The sequence below is a fragment of the Hyla sarda genome, chromosome 10 (assembly GCF_029499605.1).
Source record: "Hyla sarda isolate aHylSar1 chromosome 10, aHylSar1.hap1, whole genome shotgun sequence".
Classification (NCBI taxonomy): domain Eukaryota; kingdom Metazoa; phylum Chordata; class Amphibia; order Anura; family Hylidae; genus Hyla; species Hyla sarda.
In genome coordinates this window covers 13,771,914-13,796,973 of record NC_079198.1, presented here as the reverse complement: position 1 = coordinate 13,796,973, position 25,060 = coordinate 13,771,914, and the positions used below count along the sequence as shown (strand labels likewise).

At 45.2% G+C, this 25,060-nt stretch overlaps 1 protein-coding gene across 3 annotated transcripts in view; it reads left to right on the top strand.

The window, feature by feature from the left end:
* XRCC1 (X-ray repair cross complementing 1) overlaps window positions 1-25,060 on the top strand; it is a 51,310-nt gene that overhangs the window by 254 nt on the left and 25,996 nt on the right. For all 3 annotated transcript variants that reach the window (XM_056543162.1, XM_056543164.1, XM_056543163.1), the window contains exons 2-9: window positions 1,597-1,713; window positions 5,167-5,259; window positions 5,645-5,752; window positions 6,093-6,251; window positions 16,518-16,592; window positions 19,317-19,434; window positions 20,886-20,992; window positions 21,099-21,222. In XM_056543162.1, coding sequence (XP_056399137.1) covers window positions 1,663-1,713; window positions 5,167-5,259; window positions 5,645-5,752; window positions 6,093-6,251; window positions 16,518-16,592; window positions 19,317-19,434; window positions 20,886-20,992; window positions 21,099-21,222 — 835 coding nt within the window. In that variant the 5' untranslated portion in view covers window positions 1,597-1,662. The remainder of the gene's footprint in view (window positions 1-1,596; window positions 1,714-5,166; window positions 5,260-5,644; window positions 5,753-6,092; window positions 6,252-16,517; window positions 16,593-19,316; window positions 19,435-20,885; window positions 20,993-21,098; window positions 21,223-25,060) is intronic.

Here is a 25,060-nt window from a genome sequence, read left to right as displayed (position 1 = left end):
GATTATTGCTTTATTAGTTTTTTCAGTGTACCACAATATGAAAAATAATGTATCCAAGTAGGGAAGTGTTACCAAACCAGTGTGCCCCCAGCTGTTGCAAAACTGCAACTCCCAGCATGCTCGGACAGCCTTTGGCTGTCCGTGCATGCTGGGAGTTGTAGTTTTGCAACAGCTGGAGGTCCACAGTTTGGAGACCACTGGGTTATAAACTTATTACCATTCCCTGCAGTGCTAGCACCATTGGTAATTGTGGTTACATGACAGCCGGTTATAACCAACTGCAGAGCTGCACTCACTATTCTGCTGGTGGGGTCACTGTGTACATACATTACATTACTTATCCTGTACTGATCCTGAGTTATATCCTGTATTATACTCCAGAGCTGTACTCACTATTCTGCTGGTGAGGTCACTGTGTACATACATTACATTACTTATCCTGTACTGATCCTGAGTTATATCCTGTATTATACTCCAGAGCTGCACTCACTATTCTGCTGGTGAGGTCACTGTGTACATACATTACATTACTTATCCTGTACTGATCCTGAGTTATATCCTGTATTATACTCCAGAGCTGTACTCACTATTCTGCTGGTGAGATCACTGTGTACATACATTACATTACTTATCCCGTACTGATCCTGAGTTATATCCTGTATTATACTCCAGAGCTGTACTCACTATTCTGCTGGTGAGGTCACTGTGTACATACATTACATTACTTATCCTGTACTGATCCTGAGTTATATCCTGTATTATACCCCAGAGCTGTACTCACTATTCTGCTGGTGAGATCACTGTGTACATACATTACATTACTTATCCTGTACTGATCCGAAGTTATATCCTGTATTATACTCCAGAGCTGTACTCACTATTCTGCTGGTGAGGTCACTGTGTACATACATTACATTACTTATCCTGTACTGATCCTGAGTTATATCCTGTATTATACTCCAGAGCTGTACTCACTATTCTGCTGGTGGAGTCACTGTGTACATACATTACATTACTTATCCTGTACTGATCCTGAGTTATATCCTGTATTATACTCCAGAGCTGCACTCACTATTCTGCTGGTGAGGCCACTGTGTACATACATTACATTACTTATCCTGTACTGATCCTGAGTTACATCCTGCATTATACTCCAGAGCTGTACTCACTATTCTGCTGGTGGGGTCACTGTGTACATACATTACATTACTTATCCTGTACTGATCCTGAGTTACATCCTGTATTATACTGCAGAGCTGTACTCACTATTCTGCTGGTGAGGTCACTGTGTACATACATTACATTACTTATCCTGCACTGATCCTGAGTTATATCCTGTATTATACTCCAGAGCTGTACTCACTATTCTGCTGGTGAGGTCACTGTGTACATACATTACATTACTTATCCTGTACTGATCCTGAGTTACATCCTGCATTATACCCCAGAGCTGTACTCACTATTCTGCTGGTGAGGTCACTGTGTACATACATTACTTATCCTGTACTGGAGGGGAGGATGAGCACAAGCTGTGCTAATTTCAATAAACTTTATTTATAAAGAAAGCAAAACAAACATTTTCATTGTTCTCTATAGTGGGCATGTGCTGGTGAAGTGACGCAGTTGCTTTAGCGGCACCTTTGGATTGGCAGCGCGGGAAAGATGCCTGAGATCAAACTGAAGCACGTGGTGTCTTGTAGCAGTGCGGACACAGTGAGTATGGAGGAGATTTTTCAAAACCTGTGTAGAGGAAGAGTGGTGCAGTTGCCCATAGCAACCAATTAGATCGCTTCTTTCATTTTTTAATAGGCCTGCGAAAAATGATCATGAGAATGAAGGGGCTGCAGTGCTTAGTGTAGTGCTGTGATTTCTATATAGTTTTACCAGTCACAGCGCCATCATTGTGCACAGGCTGTTTCTGGTATTGCAGCTCGTTCCCCTCAACAAAGCTTAAAAGCGATTATATAGAAGCCTCTCTTGCTCTATATGAACTGGCATGTTATGTCTTCATTTCAATGGGCAACATGTTATTTCTAGTGACAACTCCAGGGGCTTGCAGCAGCAGGACCCCAGAGATCCACTATTTGTTGGGGCTGTCCAAGCTAAACTATTAAAGGGGTACTCCGGCGCTTAGACATCCTATCCCCTATCCAAAGGATAGGGGATAAGATGCCTGATCGCGGGGGTCCCGCCGATGGGAACCCCTGTGATCTTGCACGCCGCACCCCGTTAAAATCAGTCCCCGGAGCATGTTTGCTCCGGGTCTGATTACTGTTCGCTCACGGGGCCGGAGCATTGTGACGTCACGGCTCCGCCCCCGTGTGCCGTCATGCTCCGCCCCGGTGGTCGAGATGGACTCAGCCTGAGGACCTCCAGCGGTTCCGGAAGCCGCTACAGGTGGGTGCTGCATGGTAGATCCAGGGGGTTCCCCGCAGCGGGATCCCGGCGATCTGACATCTTATCCCCTATCCTTTGGATAGGGGATAAGATGTCTAGGGGCGGAGTACCCCTTTAAAGGCAACTATTGGGCAGTGGCTTCCAGCCAGTGTGCCTCTAGCTGTTGCAAAACTACAACTCCCAGCATGCCCGGACAGCCAACGGCTGTCCGGGCATGCTAGAAGTTGTAGTTTTGCAACAGCTGGAGGCACAATAGTTGGGAAACAATGTGTGAGGAAAAGGAGACACATGAACACTGTTCATATATCTGTGTGTCCATAACATAGAAAAATGCTTATTCTCTGGTGCCAAATGTCAAAGCTGACCCTGATGTGCTGAGGACTGTCTCTGCTTGATTGACAGTCAGCTGAAAGCCGAGCCCTGTTTTCAAATCTTGCCCCTGCGCCATGCATACAAATTTTGCTCATGAATGAGAACAGGGCTCAGCTTCCAGCAGACTGTCAATAAAGCAGGGACAGGGATGAGAGGGGGGGAAAAAGGAGGCGTTCTAGCCCTCAGCACTTCAGCGAGCTTGGGAAGGCCTCTTACACTGCATTCACATCTCGTTTTTTGCAATACGGTTGCCGTATCCGGTTTCATTGACAAAAACACATCGAACCGTATTGCAAACTGTATATATAGACATTTCATTGTAAACCGTATGCCAACCGTAGCATCAGGTTGTGTACGTTTTGCATAATTTACAGGTTTATACGGTTTTTAACGGTACACCTATGTAACTGTTCTATTGTAACCGTATTGAACCATATGTGCGTACGGTTACATCCGATTTGCACAATGCTGTTTTTCATTTTATTTATTTTTTTGTGGAAATTCAATAAAAAAAGAAGAACTTTATTTAAAATGTTGACAAACATAAAACTGTATCCATTCTTTTTTTCAAGGAAAACGTATTAAATGTATGCAAGCGGACATCCGTTTTCAAACCGTATACGGTTTAAAAACATGAGGAGGCATATACGGTTGCATATGTTTTGGTCTGGTTTGGAGACATACGTTTTTTGTACAGAAACGGGATACGGAACCCGTATTGCAAAAACGAGATGTGAATGCAGCCTTAGACACTTGGCACCAGAAAATAAAAGCATTTTTTGCAACATTATGGAGGCCCAGACGATACATATAAGGTACCATGTGTCTCCTTTCCCTAACAGCTGTGTAAGGCTGGGTTTACACCACGTTTTTGCAATACAGTTCCCGTATCAGGTTTTTGATAAAAAAAATAAATAAATAAATAAAACGGATTCCTCAAAACCTTAATAAACTGTTTCAAAACGTGTGTACAAATTTTAATCCGTATACGTGAAAAATGATGTCCGGTTGCGTCAAAAAAGTATACGTTTAAAGCTTTTTACACCATTATTAATAAAGTTTCACTTATTTGATTGAAATTCCAAGAAAAAAAAAACTGTGTAAAGTTAAAAACCGGATGGTGAAAACCGGATGGAACCGTACACACATACAGTTCTGTACGGTTCCCATTGACTCCCATGTAAAAAAAAAAAAAATAATTTAAAAATCGTATACATTTCAATACGGTTTTTCATCCGGACCAAAACCCGTGGTAGGCTACGGTATTTGGTACGGGAAAAAAAAACCTGACAAAACCGTACAAGACTCAAAACGGACACAACCTGATGCATAGTTTGGCATGCGGTTTTCAATGGAGAGTCAATGCATGCGGTTTTCAATACGGTTCCGTACGGTTTTCTAATTGAAAATATTTACGGGAACTGTATTGCAAAAACGTGGTGTGAACAAAGCCTAATAGTGTCAGCAGTGTGGAACATGAATTGCAGCTGACAGATCCATTTATAAGGGTAGGGTCACACTGCAAGAAATCTGCCAGGCAGCAGGAAATATGCTGCATGTGCGCAGACACACAGATCCTTTCCTCGCTCCTGCACTGTGTGTGTAGTAAGGTTCAGAGGCGGGCCATGCCTCACAGTCACGTCGGTGCGCTCGGCCCGCCTGCCAACCTTACTACACACACAGGGCTGCGGTGAAGAAAGCATCTGTGTGTCTGCTCATGGCACATACGCAGCGTATTTCCCACTGCCTGGCATATTTCTCACAGCATCATACAATGCGCATGTGCTGTTTGTGACTCTATCCTTAGGGTCTATTCACACGTACAGTATTCTGCGCAGATTTGATGCACAAGATTTGAAACTGCAAGTTTAATGTAAACTAAATGACTGAACACAGCATAAAACCTGCAGCTTCAAATCCTGCACATTAAATATGTACAGGATGCTGTATGTGTGAATACACCCTTAAAGGAAATCTGTCATCGGTGTCACCTGCACTAATCTGTTGGTATAGACAGGTAGTGCAGATGACACTGATGACAACTATACTTACCTTGTCCCGTTCCGTGTTGTTGTTCTCTGGTATCTTCAGCTCCGGGCCGGACTTGGAGCATGGGCGGAGCTCAGTGATGTCACCGCTACTCTTTGCTAGCAGCAGGACCCAGCAGAGAACAGCAGAAGTGATGTCACTAAGCTCCGCCCATGCTCCAAGGCGGGCCCGGAGCTGAAGATTACCGGAGAACGACTGCACGGAATGGGACCAGGTAAGTACTGACAGGTTAGTGCAGGTGACACTGATGACAGATTTCCTTTAATGCTGGTTGGATAAAGAGGCTTTCAGGTATGAGTGAATGTCTTTGTGATCCCTGTCTCTGATTCATTCCTTTGTGTCCAATAGACTCACACAGCAGAAAACCTACTGAAGCCGGACACCTACCGGAAGTGGAAAGCACAACATGTCGGGGAGAAGCAGATCTCTGTCATCCTACAGGTATAGAATACAGATGGGAAAATCGTAAGGGATGCGGATCCCTATGATATTATTGTACCTACGGTGTTAGGCACTATGGGGGAGATTTATCAGAACCCGTCCAGAGGAAAAGTTGCTGAGTTGCCCATAGCAACCAATCAGAACGCTTCTTTCATTTTTGAAAAGGCCTCTGAATATTGAAAGGAGCGATCTGATTGGTTGCTATGGACAACTCAGCACTGTTTCCTCTGGACGGGTTTTGATAAATCTCCCCCTTTCTTCTATACAACAGCAGGCATCCTATCTACGTCTAACACCTCATAGTTTTCATTGGACCGGAGACTCATATGAGGTAAACCCGTTCTGGGATAACCTGCTGTCCTTACTGTGTCTCTCCCCCGTATAGTTGGAGAAGGAAGAGCAGATCCACAGCATTGATATCGGAAATGAAGGCTCGGCCTTTGTGGAGGTGCTGGTCGGACATTCTACATCAGTCAGTGAGCAGGAATATGAGGTGAGGATTCAGGGACACATCACATTATATTGTTTATAGCACAGCATGGTATGCAGCTCAGGTGTGCTTCAATGGGTGGGGTGGCTGATGTGTGGGAGGATGGAAAGTGACCTCACACTTACAAACAAGGGATCCTGGGACTTGTAGTTGGAGGGAAGAAACTACAACTGGAAATAGCCATTTCACAAAAAGAGAACAACAGAATTATGGTGGACTCGCAACACAGCCATTTAGCACGGATCCTTCCTAAGCATGTCCATTACTGTCTGGCAGGTAAGTACTAAAATCACTTTATGGTGGATGACCCCTTAAAACGTTTCACTCTATTACATACCATCAGGTGATCCTGGGAATGTCCTCATTCATGTCGCCCAGCGAGAGCAAGAATGGAAGTAACCTGAATCGTATGCGGATGTTTGGGCCGGACAAGCTGGTAAAGGCGGCAGCGGAGAAGAAGTGGGACAGGGTGAAGATTGTGTGCACTCAGCCGTATACCAAGGTAAGATACATAATGGAGACATGACACGACCTACTATGAGAAAATAAATTGTGAGATATTAAAGGGGTCATCCCAAGAATAAAATGTCACCTGTCCTAGTGATGTACTCTGCTGTCTCCTGTAGTCTTATACAAATTATGGCAGTGGTAGCCAAACATGCGAGCTGCTTCATTTAATTGGAGGACAGGAGACCCTCTGATCTTGTGATCAGGGGGGATTCCCAGCAGTTAGACCTTCACTGATCAGATACTACTCACCTAACCTATGGTTAGCATTAATTATGGTAACATTTATTAGAAACTTGTATGATAACTTAATATACAGAGGTCCTTTGGCTAACAATGGCCTCAGGTGACAATATTTTCGGTCTTTTCCGGACCATTGTAACTTAAAGGGGTATTCCGGGAAAAGCATTTTATCCCCTATGCAAAGGATAGGGGATAAGATGTCTGATCGTGGGGAGCCCGACGCTGGGACCCCCCGCGATCTCCCTGCAGCACCCGCATTCAATGCGGGGACTGCGTCTCTAGTTTCGGAAACCTCCGGGTTTTCAGGACTGGGGACATGACGTGACGTCACGCCACACCCCCTCCATTCATGTCTATGGGAGGGGGCGTGACGGACGTCACGCCCCCTCCCATAGACATGAATGGAGGGGGCGTGGCGTGACGTCCCCAATCCCGGAAACCCAGAGGTTTCCGAAACTGGAGACGCAGTCCCCGCATTGAATGCGGGTGCTACAGGGAGATCGCGAGGGGGGTTCCAGTGGCGGGCCCCCCGCAATCAGACATCTTATCCCCTATCCTCTGTATAGGGGATAAAATGTTTTTGCCCGGAATAACCCTTTTTAAAATCATACACAACATACAATGCTATAAACAGTCCAGAAACATGTCAATGGCCGGAAGAACCGATAAATCAGAATGGGCATTCACTGGTAAAACCCCTGTATTACTGAAGTGTATGCACTGACTGGTGTCTGGTAGTGCCCCCTACAGTACAGGGAGGTATTACATGTTCTGTACTCTTTACCTGTATTACTGAAGTGTATGCAGTGACTGGTGTCTGGTAACGCCCCCTACGGTACAGGGAGGTATTACATGTTCTGTACTAGTCTTTACCTGTATTATTGAAGTGTATACACTGACTGGTGTCTGGTAGCGCCCCCTACAGTACAGGGAGGTATTACATGTTCTGTACTCTTTACCTGTATTACTGAAGTGTATGCACTGACTGGTGTCTGGTAGCGCCCCCTACAGTACAGGGAGGTATTACATGTTGTGTACTCTTTACCTGTATTACTGAAGTGTATGCACTGACTGGTGTCTGGTAGCGCCCCCTACCGTACAGGGAGGTATTACATGTTCTGTACTCTTTACCTGTACCAGGGTTTGCTGCTCCTTTGGACACCAGGTGAGGGCGGCTCCATTACTTTTTAGGACATTGTGTACTGTACAGGACCCTGAAGAAGCTCCTGTCCTCTACATAGACAGTGATTACTGCTCCCAGCAGGGTGTGTGCGGGTGTGTCTCCTGAGACTTCCAGCAGAGCAGAGCCAAGCAGAGTTTTCCAACAAGCCTTCCCCAGGTTTGTGGCAGATTCCTGGGGAAGAAGCTCCTGCAATGGAGCCTCGTGGCTCCACTCCCCGTTCCAGGCTGGCGGGAAGTGGAGTGAAAACTTCGACAGCCATTGTTCCGGCCGGGAGAAGATCGGGCAGAGTCTGCAGCAATGCAGGCTCTGCTACCCAGGCTACGGGTGCCAGCCAGAGATCCACTGGTGGAAGAAAGGCACGGAAAAGCAGTGTGGAGATGTGGTCGGAGAGTGGGCCCGGTGAGTCCAGTTCCACATACTGCTCCCGCATGGCCGCAAGGTTTGCGGAGTATGAGCAGCGCGGCAAGGAGCTGAGGATGGCCAGGGAGGATCTGCGTGCGACCCAGAGTCTGATGAGTACCGGATCCAGAAAGAGCAAGCCAGAACTGAAGAAGAGGATAACATCGCTGAAAGGCGAGATTGTGAGGCTGGAGGCGAGGAGAGCGGAGATACTGGAGGGGAGCGGTCTCTTCAAGGAGAAGCTGATCAACAGCAATCGGTTTGCCGCCACGAAATCCCCAGGTAAGGTGGAGGTGGATGATGGGGAGAGTAGTGGCGGCGAAGATAGTGAGGATGGTGGTGAAGAGGAGAAGATGGAGGAAAGTGCGGGAGTTGTAGCTACTCCAGGTGACACCCAGACCCAGGACAGCTACATTGAGGCTGGACAGGTTGCACTTCCGCCAAGCGAGAGTGAGGAGGATGACGTGTAGGGTGAGGCTGGGGGTCTGCTGAGGGCAATTGTGATGCAGGAGTCCCCAGCCCACCTCCAGAATTTCACCTTTGGGGACGAGGAGTGTGAAGATGTGGTGGTCAAGCAGAGGTCCAAGAAAAGGAAGACAAAGGAGACGGTACAATATGTATTTGTCCCCTTCCAGCAGTCTGGGCCAGCTGCAAAGCTGGTTCAGGCTGCGGGCTCCCCCAAACTGCCAGACCCCGTTCCTGTGGTGGAGCGGGGCCAGCACGGGGAGTACAGTAAGGCGTCAGCAACGGCTAAGGGCGCAATAGTTGTGAAGCCCACCCATCCTGTCGGTAGGGAAGGGCAGGATGGGCACATGCCGGGCAGCTCTGGCACTGCAGGACCGCCCCAGGGTGGCAGGGGGCGTGTCCAAGTGCCAGAGGAGAGTTACGCTGCCGTGTGCTCGGGGGGCGGTTCCCCGAGTACTGTGGGCACTACTGGCGCCGCGGGGCACTCCCCTGTGAGGGGGGGGAGTGTCCGGGCGCCAGAGAGCGTTGAGTCCGTGTGCTCGGGGGGCGGTCCCCCGAGTACAGTTTGTTCTGTGGGCACTGCGGGGCACTCCCCTGTGAGGGGGGGGAGTGTCCCGGTGCCGGGATCGGTGTCCATTCAGAAGGAGGAGCCATCGTCAGCAGCAGTCAAGCCAGAAAAAAAGACTGTAGTTAAGCCAGCGGTACTACAATTCCCAGCCAGCCCAGAATCAGTCAGGCAGGGTATGAGTGAGAATGCTGAGTGTAGTAGTGTTGTGGATGAGAGGAGTGTCAGTGGAGTGAATGTTGGTGGGAGTAGTGGTATGGATGGAAAAAAGGATGATGTGAGTGGTGGTGTGAATGGTGGTTCTGGGTCTGGGTCTGGCCCGGCTGCCCCCCCGGCAGTGACTGCTCCTAGGAGCTATGCTAATGTCGCTGCCAGGGGTCCAGGGGGGTCCCCGTCTCCGTCCATCCCCGGGGGTTACTTGCAACAGCGCCTCCTGGAGGCTCTGCGTAGGGGAGACAGGTCGATCCAGGTAGAGGGAAGGGGTGAGGTCGACCTGTCTTTCTGGATAGAGAGGCACGGTTTGGGGGCTTTCCGAGAGCAGAATGGGGAGGTGGTCTGGTCCCTCCCGACAACCGGGCAGGACAATAACCGCAGGAATGTGGTCCGTCTGATTTGGAGGGGTGAGGATGCATGCCCACCTCGCGCTAAAGTGGTTGAGCTCCTCCTCCAGATGGAATTCAGGGCGAGTGACATCTTTGCCCTGATCCACCCCTACGGTACGTCCAAGTTTGACGTCAGCTTCGTTCGGCCAGAGGGTCTCGAACTCTTCTGGTCAAACTACGAGGTGGCGAAGAACGAGCCCGGCTGGCGGGATTTTGCCGTAAAGGCAATTTCCCGTCAGAACTCGGTCAAGAAGGTGACCGTTTTGACCCGTAACGAGTCACTTTCTTGTTACGACATCATGACCTGGCTCGGTCGGTATGGGGATGTGACGGACATGCCCAAGAAAAACATTGATGAGCACGGGATCTGGTCCGGGGCCTGGACGTTTTCCGTCAAACTCAGGCGTTCAGGGAGTACGGTTGCCCACATTCCGTCAGCCGCCTTCCTTGGACGTGACAGGATCCAGGTCTTCTACCAGGGGCAGCCTAAGGTCTGTCACAGGTGCGGTAGCCCCACCCATTTTAGCGCAGCCTGTACTGTACAGGTCTGTGCTTTGTGTGGTGGGGTGGGTCATTTGGCCGCATCCTGTAGGCAGATCCGCTGCCATCTGTGTGGTGTCCTCGGGCACCCTTTCAGCCGTTGTCCTAGCGCCTTCGCCCGTGCGGCGGCCGCTCCGGCTGGGGAGAGCTGTGAGGTTGCCTCGGCTGGAGAGGGTACGAGCAGGGATGGGGGCGCACCAGGGCTAGTGAGGAAGAAGGGCCCCGCCAAACTAAGGCGGGAGGAAAATCGGAGGAGGAGTAGGGAGCAGGAGAGTGCCCAAGTGACGGGGGTAGCTCCGGCCCCTGCTCCTGAAGCTGGCCCTGAAATGACTGAAGCCCTGGAGGAGGACGTGCTGGATGAGGAGGTCAGGAGACTGGGCGAAGAGGAAGGCAATATGGCCGACTCTTCCGATTCCTCCCACTATGAAAGTGTGGATGAGGAGAGTGTAGAGAAGGCCAAAAAGAAAGACAAGGGCAAAAGGAAAGGGAGAAAGAAGAGGTCCAAGCCCTCTCTCCCTCGTACTGCGGGCCGGGTCCAAAGCGGAAGCCTGACTGCCCCCCCTCTGGTTGACCTGTCAAACCGGTACCTCGTCCTTGATAACATCTCCTCCCCCTCCTTGGAGGGGGAAGGTGAGGGCGGGGTGCCTAGGGAGAGAGAGCCTCTGGGGGGAACTGGGCCCTGTCCTGTTGAGGCACCTTCCTCGGAGGGCAGGGCTAGACCTGGGTCGGACGGAGACGGGGACCATATGGATCAGAGCGAATCCAAAAAAAGGGTTAAAAGTGGTCCTGCCCTTTCTTCTTCTTCTGGGGATGAGGGCACGAAGAAGAAGGGGAAGAAGAAATAAAGGTGAGGCCGTCTAACTTAATCACCCATGATGGCGGCACTCACCCCATTGACGCTGGCATCCATTAACTGTGCCAGCATAAAGTCGGATACGGCTAGATTCGCAGCCTTTGATTTTCTCGGCCGTGTTGAAGCCGACATTTTGTATCTGCAAGAGACCAGGTTGTCAGATCTAGCCTCCCTGGTAAAAGCCAGAAGAGAGTGGAGGCGCGGGCCCTCCCACTGGTCTCTTGCGGCTGAGCCGTATAGTGGGGTGGCGGTCCTTTTTACCGCTCCGGTTGAATGCCGACGGGTTATTGAGTTAGAAATGGGGAGGTGCCTGATCTTAGATGTCCTCATGAAGGGGCAAGAGCTCCGGCTCATTAACATCTACGCCCCACAAACCAAGTGGGGCCGCAAAGATCTCTTTATGAGGATTAAGCCCTTCCTTTTTACTAGCCGGCAAGTGATTTTTGGAGGGGACTTCAATAATGTCACGAGGTCCCAAGATAGGAGAGGTTCCAATGGTCCGCTGGCTTACGATAGCGTGGCCCTCAATAATATAGTTAGGGAAGCTCGCCTAGAGGACGCCCACATCCGGAGCCCCTCAGGCCACGTGGGTTTCACCTATCATCGAGGTAGCTGCAGGTCTAGGATAGACAGGTTTTATTTAAAGGAGGAAGCCGTCTCTTCCGCAGTGTCCGTGGTTGAGGTGGAATTCTCCGATCACTGTATGATTTTGTTTTCCTTGAATGTTTCAGAGACCCCCCGGATGGGTAAAGGTTATTGGAAGCTGAATTCGTCCCTCCTGGAGGAAGCGGAGATAAGACAGTCCTTTGAGGACTTTCTTCAGAGTCAGGTACCTTTACTGGACTTTTGTAGTAGTAAGTCAGAGTGGTGGGAGATATTCAAGAAGCGGGTTGCGGGGTTCTTCCGCCAGCTCTCGAGCCTCAGGTCCCTGAATAGGTACCGCCTGTATCGGGGTCTGAGGAGGAAACTCGAGCTCCTTGTCTCGACTGGAGGTAGCCGGGAGGATATCTCCAGAGTGAAATCCTTGCTGATGAGGTGTCAGTACGATAGGCACGCATCTTTGGTTTTTGAGAGGGATTACGGGAGGTACCGCTCGCCCGACCCTTACAAGAACTGTAAGATGTCAGTGAGTAGTAAAGTGGTCTCAGGACTGATTGATAGTACGGGATCTCTGAATCGGTCCAGATCAGGGATCCTGGAGGTCGTCAGATCCTTCTACTCGCACCTCTTGGGAAGGAAGGATCTAGATCGAGACGAGATGTCGGCTTTCCTGGCTGAAACTATTCCTGAGCCAGGGGTAGACCCCTCTCTTGATGTTTTGGCAGAAGAAATCAGGGAAGAGGAAGTGAGACTGGCGATCGAGGGGCTCGCCCCCAAGAAGTCGCCAGGCCCGGATGGCTTAACATCCGAGTGGTACAGGACCTTTAAGGAGTCTTTAGCTCCCCTCTTGACTGAGGTATTCAATGAGTGTCTCTCCTCGGGCACTCTACCAAAGTCAATGAGGAGGTCAGCCCTGATTCTTCTGTCAAAGGGTAAAGATCCTAGCCGGATTGAGAATTGGAGGCCCATAGCTCTTCTCAATACGGACAGGAAGCTTCTGGCCAAGATACTGTTTAATCGGTTGGTGAAGTTTGCACCCCGGCTCCTTTCGGGGGCCCAGCACTGCTCTGTTCCGGGCCGAAGCACCTTAAGTGCTGTCCTCAGTGTCAGGGAGGCAGTGGAGCGGAGTAGTGCGGGTCTCTGGAAGGGGTACATGCTGTCCTTGGATCAGGCCAAAGCATTTGATCGGGTGAACCACGAGTACCTCTGGTCCGTCCTCCTGAGATATGGCTTACCGAGTACTTTTGTGAATTGGCTTGTCACCTTATATGCAGGGGCAGAGAGTTTCCCGCTGGTGAACGGTTGGTCTGGCCGCTCTTTTGAGGTGGGGTCCGGAGTCCGTCAGGGTTGTCCTTTGAGCCCGCTGTTATACGTGTTCGCAATCGATCCCTTCGTCCGGAGGGTAGATTGTGGGCCGTTGGCGGGAGTCGGGATGACTCTGGCGGAGCCGGATGTCGCCCAGAGAGTGGTGGCGTACGCTGATGATGTCACTATTTTCGTCTCCTCACGGGAGGAGGTAGATGTGGTGATGTCAGAGGTGGACCGCTACTCGGAGGCATCCGGGTCCAAGATCAACCGGGATAAGTGTGAAAGTCTCTGGCTGGGAGGGGGAGATCCCACGTTTGATCTCCCTGACACCCTTCCAGGGCTCCAAGAGTCAGCAAAAATTCTGGGCATCACATTCGGCCAGGATGATTATCCCACCAAAAACTGGGATGGTAAGCTCCAGGATGCCACTCAGAGGGTGAACCAGTGGAAGGGTTGGTCTATGACCCTCAGGGAAAGGGTACACCTGATCAAATCGTACCTGCTCCCCTTGTTTATCTATCTGGGCAGTGTATGTATCTTACCAGAGGCTTACTACACTAGGGTCTACAGCCTGTTTTTCCAACTGTTATGGGGGAACAGGTTGAACCTAGTCAAGAGGGAGGTTACGTACCGCACGAGGAGACTAGGGGGTTTATCTATGGTAAACCCCGTGGTGTTCTTAACGAACACCTTCTTGAAAGCCAACATTGCAAACCTCTGGAAAGAGAGGGCTCCTCCGTGGGTACTCTCCTGCAAGGAGTGGTTTCGGCCTTTCTTCCAGGAATGGGAGACAGGAGGGCAAGTGAAGGACCTCCGTACACCACATGGATATCTTCCGGCTTACGCTACCCCGACTCTGAAGGCGATACGTCGGTGGGGTCTGGGAGTGTGGGAGATCAGGACCCAGTCAGGGCAGTTCCTTGACAAACGGGTTCTGTTGACCCACTTCCAGAAGCCTCTGGCGCTCAGGGACTGCCCAGGTCGGGATCTGAGGGTGGGGTTGTATCTTTTAAACATGAAAAGGATCCCCCAGAAGTTTTGGGACTTGGCCTGGCGCTGCTTTCAGGGGAAGCTATGTGTAAAGGACAACCTGAAGTACAGGAACTCTGATGACCGGGGATGTCCCCGAGAAGAGTGCGGGGACACGCTGGAAAGCATGGACCACTTCCTGCTTCATTGTCCCTTTAACATAGGGGTCTACAACAGGGTGGGCGCTTCCATCGGCTGGAGTCAACTTGCCGGCCTTGCCTATCCGGAGTGGGCTTATGGGGCATTCAGGAACCTGGGTGGCCGAGATCGGGGCACTTTATTCTTAGTCAGTTTAGTGGTTAGGTACTACACGTGGAACGCACGGTGCTTAGTGTCGACCCAACAGAAAATCCTCTCCGAGGTGGAAATATGTAGGAACATCACTGGTGACCTCGGGAAGATCAGGTCTTTGGAGTATGGCAGTCTTGGTACCAGTAGGGCTTCTCTCCTGTGGAGAGGTTTCTCATTTCATGTGCCCTAGGTACTAAACCTTTTGGGTAGAGTACCTTTTATTTTTGGTTAGGGGTTGTTATAGGGGTAGAGATAGGGTGAGGGCAGGGTCAGATTTCTTGTAGGGATAGAATTAGGGAGAATTGTAGGGGGAGTTAGGGAAAGAGTATAAAATGATTTATGTATCAGGTCTGCCATCCTTCTCCCTGGTGGTGGGCTGATGCATGTGCACATTAGCTTTTTGTTTTGTTTTCAATTACATGGTATGAAGGGCTTACAGGCAACCAAACTTGGGCCTAAAAGGGGTGGTGGTTCAGAATGTATAAGTTTGTATATAAGTTGGTTGGGAGGAGTGTTAGGTGGGGAGGGTGTATTTGTGGGTGGTGGTTTTGTGGTGTTTTGGGGTCCTGACATGGGTCAGTGAAGGACTGGACTTTGAGAACGGTATGGACGGTATGGACTCTGACCCATGTACAGGAGGGGTGGTGTGGGTGAGGGGACAGTTTTAGTGTAGGTGCTTTCCGTTATTTTCTGTAGTATATTTTTGTGTATTTTCAGTGATTTTTGTATATATTGTGTTTTGTATTTATATTGTTTTATATTATTTTATATTATATAGTGTATAGTGGCAGTCGGGTCAGTAGTTAAGTGGTGTCATATGTGTTTATGTGTATATATATGTGTGCGTTTATGTGTATATACATGTGTATGTATATATATATATATATGTGTGTATGTGTATGCTTGCGTATATGCATGTTAAATACATGTTTGTGTATAAAATTTTATATTTAATTTTTTCCTCCTTGGGGGGGCTGCTCCCCTCTGGTGTCTCTGCTCTCCTCGCCTCCGGCTTCGCGGTCTCGCTTTTCGGCGGTGTTGTCCTCTTCTTTGCTTCTGGCTTGCTCTTTTTGGGTCCGGCGCTCGCCGGTTTCTGGGCCGTGCGCGGGTCCTCTCTGGCCGTCCTCGGCTTCTTGCCGTGCTGGGCGTGCTTCGCGGGCCTTGCGGCCGTGCGGGGGCGGTACGTGGGGCTGGGCTCTTTGGGCCCTCTCTCCGGCCGCGTCTCCGCGCTGTTTTTCCCTGCCCTTCTTTCACCGGTGGATCTCTGGCTGGGAGGCAGAGTGTTATTTAGTAGCAAGTTGTGCCGAAATATTATAAAATAAATTTTTTTTTTTTTTTTTTTTTTTTTTTTTTCCCCTGGGTAAGGGTAATTTTTGAGTTACAGCCAAGTTGTGCTACTTTTATGTTCCTTTTCTTTTGTTTTATAGCCAAGTCGTGCTTTATTTTATATTTTATAAAATTTTTTTTTTTTTTTTTAAGCCAAGTTGGGCTATTTTTATGTTCTTTTTTTTTTTTGGAATGAGTGTTTGTGTGTGTTATTTGTCTTTTGGTATGAGGAAAAAAGTAAAAGTATATTTTAGTAAATTTGGGCTGGCCGGTTAGGCAGATTTTGTTTTTGTAATTTTATTTATGTTATGTTTGTTATAGCTGGTTGAGCTTGTTTTTGTTTTATGTTTTGTATCAGATTTGTTTTTCATTTTTATAATAAAAAGAGTTACAGATCCCAGCAGAGCTTTATTAATTTTATATGTAAGGATTTTCTTTATCTATATTAGATATCTACTTATTTTTCTTTAATCCTCACTTTTTCCTATTTTTTGATGACATTTTGGGGTTTTAGAAGCAATTACCAGGTTTCCATAGAGTTATGGTCTCAGCATACAATGGTCTCAACATACAATGGTCGTCCCGGAACCGATTAATATTGTAACTTTAGGGACGATTGTAGTCATTCTGCACATTATTATCGATATCATGCACAATCCATATGACTGGAGGAAAGCTGGGGCTGTTTTAATTACTGTATGTAATGGATTTAGGCCGTACATGTTCACGTACATGGTTACTTGGAACTGTTGGATAGGTGATATAATTAAAATTTGAGATTACTCTAAGCAACTTCATATACGGTCTTATTCAGGTGCAGTCTGTTTTTTATGCTTTCTTACTTTGTCATCCTATAGAATCTGGCATATGGGCTTTCCTTCATACGCTTCCACTCCCCTCCGGACAAAGATGACCCCCCTCCATCTTCACCAGTAAGATAAATACATTTAAACACAATACAGTATTAATATACATATTTTTAAATAAAATACAAATAAAGGGAAAAAAAAACACCTAATGGGGTAAAGCAGGTTTTCTGCCTTGGGCACCCTATTGTTCATTGTAGTCAATGTTAGGCCAAGTTCACATTGCCGTTGTGCTCTGAACCGTTCAGGGTTCGGCTGTTTTTATTTTATTTATTTTTGTATAATTTTTTTTTTTATTAATTTTTTTGACCCTGAACAGGTTGGAGCACAACTGGCACCAATGGCTACCGACGAATCCTATTGACTCGAAAGGGGTCTGCCGAGTGTTTGGTATTTTACCTCCGGTAAAATACCAAACACTCGACGGACCCCATTCAAGTCAATAGGATTTTTCAGTAGCCATTGGTGCCAGTTGTGCTCCAACCTGTTCAGGGTCAAAAAAATAAATAAAAATAAAATCATTTGAGTGGAGAGCAAAAAATGCTTTCAGTGGAGCCCCCCTTTAGCGGACCCCACTGGCAGTGTGAACGACCCCTTAAACGTGAGTATATAATACTATAATTAATCCTATTAGGGGATATTGGCATCATTGTCACCCTCCAGCACATTCTCCTGCCTACAGGCTTTTTATGTAATGATTCAGAGACCTTCTCAGTCCTCATCCATATACAGAAGAAAGTATACAGAGTGGAGGGGGACACAGCTGCAGGTTGTCTTCCTGTGCATGCTGCGAGAAGGAAGGGGGAGCCAAACTGGGGAACACATTACATTATGGGAAGTGTGGGCAACAGCAAGGGACACCAAAGAACAGTATACAGGACACTGGGAAGGGCATTATCCATATTGTGGGGCTATATACTATGCAGATTTGGTCAGACTATATTGCTGGTTTTTATATAGGTGTAGACTATAGGCTTACCATTCAACTTTTTAGTTAAAGGGGTATTCCAAGAAAAAACTTTTTATTTATTTTTTTATTTCAACTGGCTCCAGAAACAGATTTGTAAATTACTTCTATTAAAAAAAATCTTAATCCTTCCAGTACTTATCAGCTGCTGACGTTGAGTTGATTATTTTCTGTCTGACAACAGTGCTCTCTGCTGAAACTTCTGTCTGCCTCAGGAACTGTCCAGAGTAGGAGCAACTCCCCATAGCAAACCTCTCCTGCTCTGGACAGTTCCTGACATGGACAGAGGTGTCAGCAGAGAGCACTGTGGGCAGACAGAAAATAACAACTCAACTTCAGCAGCTGATAACTACTGGAAGGATTAAATTTTTTTTAATAGAAGTAATTTACAAATGAAGTTGAATTAAAAAAAATAATTAAAAAAAGGTTTTTTCCTGGAATACCCCTTTAAAGGAAAACTGTCAGCCCGTTCACCTACACTAAACCTTTTTCATTTGGTAATAGTGCGGGTGAACAGGAGTCCAATGAGGCGTCAATTACTTAAATATGTCCAGTAGGTCCTGAGACGTCCCACAGAAGATCCTCTGCTGAAATCAGTGAATCGCTCAGTGGGGCGGGGATTCGCAGGGGCGGGGCTTAGTGACTCCACTAGGAAGTGGAGTCACAGACAATGAATATGTAAATATTGAGCAGATGAAGCCCTGCCCCCTGCGAGGCCCCCACCCCCACCATGCGATTCACTGAATTCAGCAGAGGATCTTCTGGGGGACAGATCTCAGGACCTACTGGACATATTTAAGTGACTCCTCATTGGACTCCTGTCTATAGTGTCCTGTTCCATCTCCTGGACACTATAACCCAGTGTATAAGGTTTAGTGCGGGTGAACAGTTTTCCTTTAACCCCTTAATGACGCAGGACGTAAATGTACGTCCTGGTGAGCTGGTACTTAACTCACCAGGACGTACATTTACGTCCTATGCATAACCGCGATCATCGGAGTGATGCTTGCAGATGTCCGCCATTAACCCCTCAGATGCCGTGATCAATACAGATCACTGCATCTGCAGCATCGCGGTACTTTGAATGGATGATCGGATCGCCCGCAGTGCTGCCGCACAAAATGAGCCCTCATGCCGCCACTTATACGGAAAAATGAAAAAGTTATAGGTCTTCAAAATAGGGGGATTTTAAACGTACTAATTTGGTTAAACAGGTTGCGATTTTTTTTAAGCGCAACAGTAATAGAAAAGTAGGTTATCATGGGTATCATTTTAATCGTATTGACCCAAAGAATAAAAAACACGTGTCATTTTTACCGTAAATTGTACGGCGTGAAACGAAACCTTCCAAAATTTGCTAAATTGCTGTTTCCTTTTTTAATTTCCTCACACAAATAGTATTTTATTGGTTGCGCCATACATTTCATGGTAAAATGAGTGATGTCATTACAACGGACAACTGGTCACGCAAAAAACAAGTCCTCATACTAGTCTGTGGATGAAAATATAAAAGAGTTATGATTTTTTGAATGCAAGGAGGAAAAAACAAAAACGTAAAAATAAAATTGTCCTTAAGGCCCAAATGGGCTGAGTCCTTAAGGGGTTAAATCTGCCTTTGAGATTGTATTTTGATGTAATAAGAAACATCTTAGAAAAGATGGAAATTGGGTTGAGAAATTCTTGCTCCATCCTCTCCTTTGCGTCCCGGCGCCCAGGTCTTAATAGTTATCTGTGGAGTTTTGGAAGAACAGCGTTGTGTCTTCTCTTGATCATGAAGACCCTCATATAACCTTCTATTTTCTTTTTTACTTTCATAACTACAGAAAGTGACCAAGCTGGGACAATTTAAGGTGAAGGAGGAGGAGAGTTCATCCCCCTCCATGCGCCCTGGAGCTCTTTTCTTCAGTCGTGCAAACAAAACTGAAGTGACTCCCCCGAAAGGTAAGGACGCCTGTCACTCCACAATAATATACGTTACCATCCTTAAAGGGGTTATCCAGGAAAAAACTTTTATTTATATATATATATATATATATATATATATATATATATATATAAATCAACTGGCTCCAGAAAGTTAAACAGATTTGTAAATTACTTCTATTAAAAAATTTCAATCCTTTCAGTACTTATGAGCTTCTGAAGTTTAGGTTGTTCTTTTCTGTCTAAGTGCTCTCTGATGACACGTGTCTCGGGAAACGCCCAGTTTAGAAGAGGTTTGCTATGGGGATTTGCTTCTAAACTGGGTGTTTCCCGAGACACGTGTCATCAGAGAGCACTTAGACAGAAAAGAATAACCTTAACTTCAGAAGCTCATAAGTACTGAAAGGATTAAGATTTTTTAATAGAAGTAATTTACAAATGTGATTATCTTTCTGGAGCCAGTTGATATATATATATATAAAAAGTTTTTTCCTGGAATACCCCTTTAAAGGGGTATTCTGGGCAAAAACATCTTATCCCCTATCGAAAGGATAGGGGATAAGATGTCTGATCCCATAGACATGAATAGAGGGGGCGTGGCGTGACGTCACGTCCCCGTCTCGGAAGCCCGGAGGTTTCCGAAACTTCAGACGCAGCTACGCATAGAATGCGGATTGCTGCAGGGAGATCGCTGGGGTTTTTTAAATCAACTGGTGCCAGAAAGTTAAACAGATTTGTAAATTACTTCCATTTCAAAAATCTTAATCCTTCCAGTACTTATCATCTTCTATTTGCTCCACAGGAAGTTTTTTTTTTTTTTTCAATTTCCTTTTCAGTCTGACCACAGTACTCTCTGCTGACACCTCTGTCCATTTTAGGAACCGTCTGGAGCAGGAGAGGTTTGATATGGGGATTTGCTTCTACTCTGGACAGTTTCTAAAATGAACAGAGGTGTCAGCAGAGAGCACGGTGGTCAGACAGAAAGGAAATTCAAAAAGAAAATAACTTCCTGTGGAGCGAATAGAAGCTGATAAATACTAGAAGGATTAAGATTTTTTAATAGAAGTAATTTACAAATCTGTTTAACTTTCTGGCACCAGTTGATTTAATTAAAAAAAAAAATTTTTTTCCAGTGGAGTACCCCTTTAAATACGTCATAGAAGATTCCAGTAAAGTGAATTGGAGTTGAATCTCTACATCAGTGGTCTCCAAACTATGGACCTCTACATGTTGTAAAAAAGTGCAAAAAAAGCTAGTGGCAGCAGACTGATGGGTCAGACCAGTGGTCTCCAAACTGTGGACCTCCAGCTGTTGCAAAACAACAACTCTCAGCATGCCCGGACAGCCGTTGGCTGTCCGGGCATGCTGGGAGTTGTAGTTTTGTAACATCTGGAGGCCCACAGTTTGGAGACCACTGCTCTACATGTTCCTGTACTATAGCTAAATGTCTCTTTTATATGACCATGTAGCCCCACAGACCAGCTATGCCGCCGTGGCATTACAGGGCACCAGTTCCACAGATGCCAGTTCTGAAAAACAAATTACTAAGACGCCGCCGAGCAACACAGCGCCAAAGGTAAAGTACCACTGTTCTCATCTCACATTACTACATATAACGTGAGGTTTATAGCCAGACACCTTACAAAACAATATGGGTTTTTTTCTGCTTTCCTTACTTTTAGGATCCGTCATCTGGCAAACGGAAATTCGAGTTAAAAAAGGAGCCCTCCAGCCACCCGCCCACGAAGGTCTCCCCGTCCCATTCCAAAGAGAGCAACTCTCAGCCCCCACCCAAAAAAATCAAAGGTATGACTAGCTGCTCGGACAGAACTGTTAACGGGGTTTTACTGCATAAGGATTTATGCTGTATTTATAGGGCAAGTCATCCTGGTCCTTTAAACACCGGCTTATCTATCTATCTATCTATCTAACTATCTCATATCTATCTATCTCATATCTATCTATCTATCTATCTAACTATCTCATATCTATCTATCTATCTATCTAACTATCTCATATCTATCTATCTCATATCTATCTATCTATCTATCTCATATCTATTAATCTCATATCTATCTATCTCATATCTATCTATCTATCTATCTATCTCATATCTATCTATCTCATATCTATCTATCTCATATCTATCTCATATCTATCTATCTCATATCTATCTATCTCATATCTATCTATCTATCTATCTCATATCTATCTATCTCATATCTATCTATCTATCTCATATCTATCTATCTCATATCTATCTATCTCATATCTATCTACTCATATCTATCTATCTATCTATCTATCTCATATCTATCTATCTATCTATCTATCTATCTCATATCTATCTATCTATCTATCTCATATCTATCTATCTCATCTATCTATCTATCTCATATCTATCTATCTATCTATCTATCTCATATCTATCTATCTCATATCTATCTATCTCATATCTATCTATCTATCTATCTCTCATATCTATCTATCTCATATCTATCTATCTATCTCATATCTATCTATCTATCTCATATCTATCTATCTCATATCTATCTATCTCATATCTATCTATCTCATATCTATCTATCTATCTACAGCATAGTGAAAATAGTGACTTTTATTTATCACCAAAATGCAATAGCGACGTTACAACCACCTCACGTGGCCGTCCTCAAGAGAGTGCTGCTCCATTTGCTTTTCTATCTATCTATCTCATATCTATCTATCTCATATCTATCTATCTATCTCATATCTATCTATCTATCTCATATCTATCTATCTATCTCATATCCATCTCATATCTATCTATCCATCTCCTATCTATCTATCTCATATCTATCTATCTATCTATCTCATATCCATCTCATATCTATCTATCTATCTATCTCATATCTATCTCATCTCATCTATCTATCTCTTATATCTATCTATCTATCTCATATCTATCTTATATCTATCTCATATCTATCTATCTATCTCATATCTATCTATCTATCTCATATCTATCTATCTCTCATATCTATCTCTCATATCTATCTCTCATATCTATCTCTCATATCTATCTCTCATATCTATCTCTCATATCTATCTCTCATATCTATCTCTCATATCTATCTCTCATATCTATCTCTCATATCTATCTCTCATATCTCATATCTATCTCTCATATCTCATATCTATCTCTCATATCTATCTCTCTCATATCTATCTCTCTCATATCTATCTCTCTCATATCTATCTCTCTCATATCTATCTATCTTATATCTATCTCATATCTATCTATCTCATATCTATCTATCTCATATCTATCTATCTATCTATCTATCTCATATCTATCTATCTCATATCTATCTATCTCATATCTATCTATCTATCTCATATCCATCTCATATCTATCTATCCATCTCCTATCTATCTATCTCATATCTATCTATCTATCTATCTCATATCCATCTCATATCTATCTATCTATCTCTCATATCTATCTATCTCATATCTATCTATCTATCTCATATCTATCTCATCTCATCTATCTATCTCTTATATCTATCTATCTATCTCATATCTATCTTATATCTATCTCATATCTATCTATCTATCTCATATCTATCTATCTATCTCATATCTATCTATCTATCTCATATCTATCTATCTATCTCTCTCATATCTATCTCTCATATCTATCTCTCATATCTATCTCTCATATCTCTCTCATATCTATCTCTCATATCTATCTCTCATATCTATCTCTCATATCTATCTCTCATATCTCATATCTATCTCTCTCATATCTATCTCTCTCATATCTATCTCTCTCATATCTATCTCTCTCATATCTATCTCTCTCATATCTATCTCTCTCATATCTATCTCTCTCATATCTATCTCTCATATCTATCTCTCATATCTATCTATCTTATATCTATCTCATATCTATCTATCTCATATCTATCTATCTCATATCTATCTATCTATCTATCTATCTATCTATCTCATATCGATCTATCTATCTTTCTCTGTCGGCTCCATTGGGGGACACAGACCGTGAGTGTATGCTGCTGTCTCTAGGAGATGTGACACTATTGATGGTTATAGGAAGCCACTGATTTCAGTTATTTTTTCCAAAGGGTGTGCAACCAAATATTAAGTAAAGGGGCCAATAATTTTGTCCAGCCCATTTTTGGAGTTTGGTGACATTATGTCCAATTTGCTTTTTTTCCTCCCTTTTTTGGTTTAGTTCCAATACACACAAAGGGAATAAACATGTGTATAGCAAATCATGTGTTACTGCAATCCTTTCCTGTGAGAAATACTTCATTTTCTAGAAAAAATTCAGGGGTGCCAACATTTATCTGTCGATCTATTTATCTATCTATCTATCTCACTGTATATATACACACAGCTTCTGTCTTCTTCCCAGGCTTGGCATGCACCTAACCTGCGGGATAGAATAGTTTCCATGACATGCTGTCCACTACGCTTTTCCTTCTTAAACGTAGACCTATGAAAGATTTCACATATGATCAGGATCAAAACTGTGTCTGGTCCTAAGAGCCCAAGATAACCCTAAAGCTGAACTGGTTAATTTTTCGTGTCTAACCTGCAGTTACCTTGAAGAACTGTTTTATAGATACTTAAAAGCATATAATAGAGAATAGTGGTTTCAGCATTTTCCTACTGACTCCGGTCGTATTTGCTCCGGTAAGCAGCGCCAATGATCTGAGAGTAATATTAAGAGCCGTGGGGATTTCAGATTTCTGTCTTACAGTAAGGTTTCCATTTACTGCCATACACTTAGTCTCCATACTGATGAAGTTATGTGTCTATGTAACCAATACATTCTGTTCTGATGATTAAAGGGGTACTCCGGTGGAATTTATTTATTTATTTTTTCTTAAATCAACTGGTGCCAGAAAGTTAAATAGATTTGTACATTTCTTCTATTTAAAAAAAAAAAAATCATAATCCTTCCTGTACTTATTAGCTGCTGAATACTACAGAGGAAATTATTTTCTTTTTTGAAACACAGAGCTCTCTGCTGACCTCACAAGCACAGTGCTCTCTGCTGACATCTCTGTCCATTTTTAAGAACTGTCCAGAGGAGGAGAAAATCCCCGTAGAAAACATATGCTGCTCTGGACAGTTCCTAAAATGGACAGCAGAGGTCAGCAGAGAGCACTGTGCTCGTGATGTCAGCAGAGAGCTCTGTGTTTCAAAAAGAAAAGAATTTCCTCTGTAGTATTCAGCAGCTAATAAGTACTGGAAGGATTAAGATTTTTTTTTAATAGAAGTAATTTACAAATCTGTTTAACTTTCTGGCACCAGTTGATAAAAAATAAAATAAATAAAAAGTTTTCCACCGGAGTACCCCGCCCCTAGACATCTTATCCACTATTCAAAGGCTGCAGCACCACAGATATCTGATGCACGGAGCAAACTTCGCTTCGTGCTGGATGACTGGCAATGTGGGGCGGAGGCTCGTGGATTCACGGTCACACCCCACTCGTGACGTCACGACCATGCTCCCTCAATGCAAGTCTATGGGAGGGGGCGTGACTAACGTCACGCCCCCTCCCATAGACTTGCATTGAGGGGGCGTGGCTGTGACTTCACGAGCCTCCGGCATTGAGCCAGATGCCATAAA